The sequence below is a fragment of the Zootoca vivipara genome, chromosome 7, assembly GCF_963506605.1.
Source record: "Zootoca vivipara chromosome 7, rZooViv1.1, whole genome shotgun sequence".
NCBI lineage: Eukaryota > Metazoa > Chordata > Lepidosauria > Squamata > Lacertidae > Zootoca > Zootoca vivipara.
Genome location: NC_083282.1, coordinates 2,440,022 through 2,449,065, shown reverse-complemented (window position 1 = coordinate 2,449,065; position 9,044 = coordinate 2,440,022). Strand labels below are relative to the sequence as shown.

General features: G+C 49.4%; 1 protein-coding gene across 2 annotated transcripts in view; it reads left to right on the top strand.

Moving 5' to 3' along the window:
- Nucleotides 1–2,875: 2,875 nt before the first annotated feature.
- The window catches only part of SMG7 (SMG7 nonsense mediated mRNA decay factor), a 58,325-nt gene continuing 52,156 nt past the window's right edge, over nucleotides 2,876–9,044 (top strand). The window contains exon 1 of one of the 2 annotated variants that reach the window (XM_035121414.2): nucleotides 2,876–3,232. In XM_035121414.2, the coding sequence (XP_034977305.1) occupies nucleotides 3,204–3,232 (29 nt within the window). In that variant the 5' untranslated portion in view covers nucleotides 2,876–3,203. The remainder of the gene's footprint in view (nucleotides 3,233–9,044) is intronic. The other variant, XM_035121415.2, reaches the window with a different exon arrangement.

Sequence of the window (9,044 nt, the reverse complement as noted above, 5' to 3'; positions counted from 1 at the left end):
TGCACACTCCGATCCTCACACAGATATTTAACAGATATTTTGTATGAAGTACGTTTACATTGTGAAATTAGCCAAAGCAAATTCCAAGTATGTAAGTACTTGGCGAATAAATTACTATTCTATTCTATTCTAAAGACTATGTACAACGTAATGTGATTAAGTTGGTTTATTGTCAATCACAGGATAATTTGTCTGATTTATTTATAAAAGCGTTCCCTAGGATGCAACATGTTGAATTGATTGCAAAGCTGAATCTTGTGGACAAAGTATATGAATAATTTTTCATGTTTATACTTCTGCTCTCTAGGTCTTTGGGGGAGTGTCATGTGACAAAGACACATGAGAGCAGAGACAAATACACTGCCAGTCAGTAGACAATATGGAGCTGGGTCTGACTCAGGTGTAAGGCAACAGCCTAGGTTCCTAACCACCACCACCACCATATGGGCAACTACATAGCTGCCAAGTTATCCCTTTTTTTAAGGGATTTTCCATTGTGCTGAATAGGCTTCCTCGCGAGAAAAGGGAAAACTTGGCAGCTATGGTTCAACTATTATCTCATTGGCTAGATCCTCTTCCCCAACACGAGGATCCCAAATGTGCACACATGCCTGTCTACCCACTTGCCCAAAACCACACAGTGAGTTTTTGGCAGAAGTGGGGGCTGAGCCAAGATCTCTCTCATTTAAGTCCAGCTTCACATCCAATGTGATTTTACTCACATAGCTAAACTCACTCTAGCACTCCCTTTTCACCATCTCTTTAATGTGTTTTGTGATTCATATTAAGGCAGGTATTCAGCCTCGTAGGCATGGTTAGTCTCACATGAGAAAGGGAAGATGACTCCCTTTTGCAATGAAGGATTTTGAAATGAGACATGGATCGCCTTTCAGTGTGAAATCACTCCCAGGGAAAGTGCTACATAGCTTGTGTACCAAGGAGCTGCTCATGTCCCACATTAAAACTATGACACAGCAGAAAGCATTTCCTGACTCAGAGAGAAATGTATTGAATGTTCTGGCCTCTCTCTGCACTAAGACATGAATCTAGAGCCATCTGTAGGGTTGTCGAGAATGCTGATTAAATTTAAGGAGTGTCATTAATATGTCATTTAATAATAAATTGATTTAAACCTACAAATACTTAGTTGTTTTGCTTATTTAAAGGGTTTATAAACCACTTTTGAGGCCCATGATCCACAAAGCGATTACAACACAGTATATAGAAAGCAGAAATCCAAGTCCCAAACAATGCAATGTATCGATAGAGTGGCTTGCCAATTGCCTGAGACTACCTAGTGAGTTCATGACATGGACAAGATCTATAGAGGGAACTTCTTGATTTGTAGCTCAGTCTTCTAACCCAGGCACCCCCAAACTGCGGCCCTCCAGATGTTTTGGCCTACAACTCCCATGATCCCTAGCTAACAGGACCAGTGGTCAGGGATGATGGGAATTGTAGTCCAAAACACCTGGAGGGCTGAAGTTTGGGGATGCCTGTTCTAACCATTATGGGTGTTAGGACATATGCGTGAGAGCCCATGAGGACTATCTTGCATCTGATACAGTGATGAAGCCTGGCCTGGTTTCAAAAAACACTGGTCCATTGTGCAAGACCAAAGGGATCCAGCAGGTCACAGGGTCAGAGCCAGAGAATCTGGCAGATTGGGGGGGGGGGCGGTGAGCAAAACGGAATTTGGCAATTTAGGAAAAGAGTTGTGGTGAAACCTGGCAGATTATGGGTGTGCCGCTTCCAGGTTCCACAGAAGAGCTTGGCAGGCTCTAGAATTTACTGCCAATATTGGTTATCAACACCAAGAAAAACCAAACAGTTGCATTGTTTGGTGACTCCAGAGTTGCATAGTGACATAAATGAAACAACAGCCTCCAATTGTTAGAATGGGAACATTTAAGATTCCAAGGCTTCTGAAACAGGCAGGCAAGGGAGATGCCCCAGCAACCTCTTGCTCAAAGACGCTCAGTTCGTAGAGCATGAGACACTCTTAATCTCAGGTCATGGGTTCAAGCCCCATATTGGGCAAAAGATTCCTGCACTGCAGGGGGTTGGGCTAGAATTAGATGACCCTCATAGGCCCCTTCCAACTCAACAATTCTACAGAATTTTCCAAGTATCCTCCCTCAGATTCTCTTAAGATTTGCAGCAGAAACTGCCAGCACATAGAATCATAGAGTTGGAAAGGTCCTGGGGGTCATCTAGTCCAACCCCCTGCAATGCAGGAATCTTTTGTCCAACATGGGGCTCGAACCCACGACCCTGCGATTCAGTCTCTCATGCGCTACCTGGTGAGTCGATGAAGGGGGTGCGATCCTGCACCCACGCTTGCTGCGAGCAGATCGCCGTTGAAGCTCAGCGACACAGCCACTTCGCGGGAAGCACCACTTGAGGGTGACACTGGGGTCTCTCCTGCAGGCGGGATGGCAGAGGCGATCCCATTGAAAAAGGCGGCGCGGGCGGCTGGACAGGATCCCGCGCACGCACAGCAGAGCACCGGGAGCGTCGCACACGCGGGGCCGAGGTGGAAGATGCGGCGGGCGGGCCAGGCCGGAGCAGCGCTTGCGGTTGCCATGGCGACAGCTCACGCCGCTATTCGCGCACACCCCTCCTCCACCCGCCACGCACCCTCCGTTGCTATGGCGCTGCCTCGACCAATAGGAAGTCGGAACGAGGGGCTGGCTTCCCCTCCTCCCCCCCCCCGCGCCGCCACTCAGGGCGCGAGGGCGAACGGGGGAAGGCTTTCCGCTGCGCACTTAAGGCGGAAGTGTGCCGGCCCGAGCCTGGGCCGCGCCCGGAAGTGTGGGTTGAGGGAGAGAGGGTGTGGGGTGCGGGGGGGTGGGTAAGAATTGGCGGCGGCGGAGCTCGCTTGACCCTCCTGGGCAGCGCCTGCCTCCTGGGCTGCTCCAACGGGCAGGCGGAGGCGTTTGTCGCCGTCTCGAGCGGGTCTCGCGAGAGTTCCCTCCCTCGGCCGGGAGGCGGAGAACAGCGCCGTTTCCCCTCCCCTCGCTGCCTGGCTGCCTGCCTCCCTCCCCCTCCAGGAAGAGCCTGGGCCCGACACGGGAAGATGGCGGCGGCCGGAGGCGGCGGCAGCGGCAGCGCGGGCTGCGGCGGCTCCCGGGCGGCAGGAGGGCCCGAGCTGTGAGACCCCCAAGGCAGGGCCGGCGTGAACGGGCGAGCGGCGGCGGAGGATGAGCTTGCTTTGCGCTCAGTATCTCCGGTGAGGAGGGCGGCGGGTGACGCCGGGGGGGGTGAGGGGTGGGGAGGTGGGTGAGTGAGGGGGCAGCTCCGGGCAGGGGGCCTTCGTGAGGGGACCATGCTTCTGGCATCTCTTGGGAAAGGCGGGTGCGGCGGCCTCCGCATCTTCCTCCAGGCAGGGGCCCTCCACCTGCCCGCGTCCGTGCATAGGCCCGGGGGAGGCCAGCGTGCATGTGCCAGGGATGCTGTGCCACACAGGAGCCCTTTCGAAGGAGGGTACCGAACATGGCCTCTGGCTGAGGAGCTTTCCCCACATTGTGCCATCCCGCCTTTGGCCAGTCTCTGCGGCCAGGTGCCCATGCAACAAAAAGGGCATGTAGGTTTGAAAAAGAAAGGAAAGGAAATCGTCTTGCCTGCCTATATAATGTGAACATGATCACACACACACACACACAACGTTAAGGGCACCAGCTTGGGATTTTCCCACAATGCCTTCCCGAAACGAATGACGATTCATTTAGGAAAAGGTGAGAAGTGGGATGTGGGCTCCTTACCATCTGCCTCCCTGTCCTGCTAGCCACACTGGTGTGCTCGCACCAGCTTCACTCGCCTCCAGAGACATGCCAGGTAACATGAGAGGAGTTAAAAGAAAGGCATTCTGCGTGGAGGAGCAGTTTTGGGAGTGGGAAGCGGGGTGTCTATTAGGAGCAATTAAAAATGGTAAGGCGCCAAAGGAAGGGGAGTGGAATTAGGCTGCTGTATTATGGTGGAGGAATTGCTCTAGTGCTCTTTCTGAGAAGGGAGATTTGGTGAGAAATGAGAATGTGCAGGAGGGCGATGATGTTTCATGGCTGATGGGAGATGTGATGGTTGGATGAGCAAATTAGAAGACTGCATGGTAGAGAGGAATAGGCTGTTAAGGAAGTGAAGTGAGGGACCCTTGATCACTTAAAGCTGCTGTGTAGTGGCGGATAAGAAGCTGAGCATGACAACTTTGCTGCCATAGCTCTCTTTCTGCATGAGTTCTGCAGTATTGGATAGGTGCGCCCCATTCATGCTAAACAGTCTTGCTTCTTCTGGCACCAGCATTTGACCTCGTGTAAAGTGAAGCCTGTAACTACAATAGGTTAAGCACCTAGAGCTCCTCAGCGTAAGATGCTATAGAATTAATGGCCAAATGAACAGCAATCTGTCTGCTGGTAGCCTGCAGATCCTCTTCTTGTAAGCTTGTAGTAGTAAACATTTTAGCAGTTATGGGGGAGCAGATAGGATAAGAGAGCAGAGATAATCCAGGAGACATTTGTTGCTGTAAGGTGTGTATAAAAAGGTAAAGGGACCCCTGACCATCAGGTCCAGTCCTGTCCGACTCTGGGGTTGTGGTGCTCATCTCGCTCTATAGGCCGAGGGAGCCGGTGTTTGTTCACAGACAGCTACCAGGTCATGTGAACCAGAGCAGTGCATGGAAACGCGTTTATCTTCCCGCCGGAGCGGTCCCTATTTATCTACTTGCACTTTGATGTGCTTTCAAACTGCTAGGTGGGCAGGAGCTGGGACCGAGTAACGGGAGCTTACCCCGTTGCAGGGATTCAAACCGCTGACCTTCTGATTTGTGTGTTCTGATCGGTATAGGTGTGTATGCTCTACTTTAAATCATGAAGTTGAAGAACATAACCATGGACAAAGAGAATGCGTCCCCTCAAGGTTTTCAGTCAGTTATGCTTCAAATAATACATCCTTCTACCATCTTGATCAACTTTATATTAGTCTAGAAGGTTTTAGAATGTGACCATTGCTAAATGCTTTTCATCTATTGTAATAGATGTAGGTCAGATGGTTGCTCTGCATGATAACACATTAGATTGACACATCCTGGTGTCTTGTCCTAGCAGTGTAGATTGGCACAAACAAAAGTGTGCTTCCTTCCTTGTTTATAGCACAGAAGCACAAAAATGAGAGCTCTAAATGATTTTTTTTTAACCTTCAGAAAAAAACAAAGACAAAGGAAGCTGAGATGGTTGCGCAGGTGTCCTTAGTGAGCCTTCAGGATACAGCAGGATGCTCTTTTTTGCTCTTTCTGTTGTAAAAGAAGCTGTCATCTGCTTTCTCCCAAAAGAAGTATCTCTGAATAAGGAAGACCTAGCTAGATACAGACCTATGTCCACCCTTCCCTCCTCAGGGAAGTTGTTGGAACAGATGATACCGTGTTTCCCACATTTTAAGACACCGTCTTATATTAATTTTACTCAAGAAAATAAGCCTATGGCTTATTTTCGGGGGGTGTCTAAAAATGTTTATTACCATAAGTACCGCATGGTTCTGGGCACGTGCCTCCTCCTGCTGCATTGCTGCTGCTGGCTCCTGGAGGCTCGGGGCGCTCTGCGCGGCGCTGTTGGGCACCTCCGGGAGGAGGAGGAGGCGGCCTGCCAGGTCGGCGCCCAGCAGCCCCGAGCCACGTGGCGTTTTCAACCGTAAGCAACAAAGCAAGGCGCAAGGGTAACTGAAAGGAAACACATTTTTAAAATGGCAAAGGGGGCAAGCCGCTTGTGCACTCGGCGGTGGCAGCGAAGCCCAGAAGCCTATTTGACTATGAGGAGCGGGAGAGGAAGCGGCGGGAGCGATAACAAAACCCCACTTCTCGCCCCTTTTTCTCAACTCGCCTGAGAGAACCAAGAGAAAAGCACAGTGTTTGTTGTTAGTTGCCTTGGCAACCCGAAACGGGACGGCAAGTGGGGAGGGACACAAGAGCGAACCGTTAGTGGATCTGTCGGCCGATCGCTCTTGCGCTCGCAGCATGGCCAGAGAAGGAGGTGGTGGCGAGACCAAGCCTTTTGGCCGAAGTAGGGAGCCAGCGCTCCTATTGTTTCTAGTCAGGGCCCATTGACTTGGGACTCTGCGGGGCGGAGCGGGAGCCGGCAGCCGCCTCAGGGGCTCGCGGAGCGCCCTGAGCCTCCAGGAGCAACGCTCGGGGCGCTCTGTGCAGCGCTGCTGGGCGCCGACCTGACAGGCTGCTTCCTCCTCCTGCTGCCGCCGCCGGCGTTGTTGCCGTACTGAATCCACGAAAACCGAAGCGGCTGGGGCCAGGAGCACCCGAGCCAGCGGCCTCGTCTCTTCCTGGCTCTGCCAAGGAGGCCTGCCGCCCCGCCGCCCGGAGCTGCTGGGCGCTCCATCCACGCTGCTGAGTGCTCTGCGCTGCAGCAGCCGGTTCCGGGTGAAATCACTTCGAACAGCGTTTTTAAACGCCATTTCCCCTTCTCAGTGCTGAAGTTCCTCCTAGGCGCGCGCTACAGCTGAGCCAGGAACAGCTGATTCCCGTGCTACAGCTGATCTGCACCTCCCCGCTCTGCTTCCTTGCTTCGCGGTGCCTGGGTGCTCCGTGCTGCAGCAGCCGGTTCCAGGCCCCGAGCTGGCAGGCATGTCTTATTTTCAGGGTATGTCTTACATTTCTCAAATGCTTAAAATTGCTGCCCTGGCTTACTTTATGACTACGTCTTAAAAAGGGGGAAACACGGTAGCAGAGAGATTCCAGGTGTTATTTGATGTGCATTCTTCCTTGATACCTTTTCAGTCTGCCTTCAGAAGTGGCCGTGGTAGATCTGTGCCTGGAGTTCAGCATGGGAAGCACTGTCCTTGCTGACCTTCTTGGAGCTCTTTGCAGCTTTTGATACTGTGGACCTTGTCAGTCTCCAGCACCTGTTAGAGCATTTTGAGATATGCTCTTCAGTGGTTCCATTCAGTGGTTGAATGGACCAAGAGGGAGACCATTGGAGAGGCTTTTAGCCCTATGAGAGCTAACATTTCTCTTTTTAACCAGGTTTTGCAGCTGGGTTCAGAAAAATTTTATTGAGCTGATAAGCTGAATTCAGGCAAATCAGAGATAATGCTGGTGGGAAGCAGGTTGCTGTAGTCCAGATACGAACTTTGGTCCTCCAGGTGTGACTGAACTACAGCTTCCATCAGACCCACCAAGCATAGCCAGTGGCCAGGGATGATGGGAGTTATAGTTAACAACATTTGGAGGTCCAAAAGTTCCGCTGCCTGTAGTTTGGGTTAGTATCAGTCCATCTGCTGCAGAGTCTGCACTCCCTTTTGAAGGGGAGAGACCTTGTCCTACAGGACCCCTACTTTTCAAATTTCCATGTTTGATAGCTGTAATACACTTTATTCTGGACTTCCCTTGAAGATGGCTCAGCTGCTTCAGCTCAAGAACAAGTCTGCAGCATGTGTCTTGTTAAATGTCGTATTGCATTAATTATGGTTTTATCTTTCCTCTGTAAGCCACTTAGTGAAAAATGTTGAAAAAGCAGCATATAAAGATTTGAAATAACTGCAGGGAATCCACTGACAGTTCCTTTCTGGATGCCCTTATGGCCCTGACAGTGCATAGTTTATAACCTGAAGGTGGCAATTTTGTTGTTGACACTTGCTTTGTTGGAAAATCGGCTGCAGAGTTTTGTATCTGCTGAAGCTTCTGAACAGTCATCAATGGTAGCTCAGCATATGCGTTATGGACAACAGGCTCTCCAAGTGCTGAAAATGCTTTCTTTGCTCTACCTTGTGTGTTTATCTTGCATCTGATTATATTCCTAGAGAGGTTACATAATTAGATTCTGTGGTAACAATTCTATTTGGATTGTACTTCATAAGCCCTTTATAGCAGTTCCAAAAAATCTGGCTTTGTTTGTGTTTTCAAAAAATAATGGGTTAATATCCCTTTCTTGGGGGAAAAATGAGGAGAAGATGAATTGGGGCAGGGCAAATATTCTAGGCCCTCTAAATCACCTCTGCTGCTATGTGCAAAGTCAGCTGGAAACAGAACTAGCCACTGCTGGATATGCCCACAATAAAGATCTGCTAAGAAATGGGTACAATAGGAGAAGTATGGCTTCTGCAGTGATTGGTGCAACTCCAAAAGTAGTTAGCCCCTATTTATCATAGTGGTAAAGTTGGAGGGCAAACATGATTGCTACATGCTACAATGAAAAGTGAAGCAGAGAACTATGTGAAATCATTTGTGGTAGTTGTAAGAGACAAAGCAGAAGTAATGAGAAGGGAATGAAGAAGTAAGCCCCACTGAATATAGTGGATTTACTTCTGAGTTAAATTGCATAGGATTGCACTGTATTTTTAAAAAGAAGCCCAACATTCCTCCAGGCCCTGTGGGCATTCACAACATAAACTAAACCAGTTTCCTATGAAATCCAAAATATATTTGTTTCCAAGAAATGAGAAGAATCCTTATCTGGCTAATGTATCTTTAGCTCTATCGATTATGCATCATAAGGGTTTGGTGGGGGGCAAAAAAATGTATTTGAAAACCTTGTTTGCTTCTCATGTTCACCTCTTGAGCAGTATTGGAAATTTCAGTTTACCACTACATTCATTATCAATGTGGGGTTGTCTTTGAGCCTGTTTCAAAGTGAAATCCAGTATTAATTCAAAACGTCAAGTGGTATCTACTGTATTTGAAGTCTAGCGAATGAAAGTGAAACTTTATTACAGTTTATATATGAAACATTTTTCAAAGTCTTCATTAATAGCCTTACAGGAGTTCCAAATTGTACCAACTCCCCATTGATCTTACGCTCTCTGTTTTCACCTCAAGGTGACTGTTAACTTTGCACATGTAAATCTGCCAGTACAGTCGTACCTTGGAAATTGAACGGAATCCGTTCCGGAAGTCCGTTCAACTCCCAAAATGTTCGGAAACCAAAGCAAGACTTCTGATTGGCTGCAGGAAGCTCCTGCAGCTAGTTGGAAGCCCCATTGGTCGTTCGGCTTCCAAAAATAGTTCATAAACCGGAACGGTCACTTCTGGGTTTGCGGCGTTCAGGAGC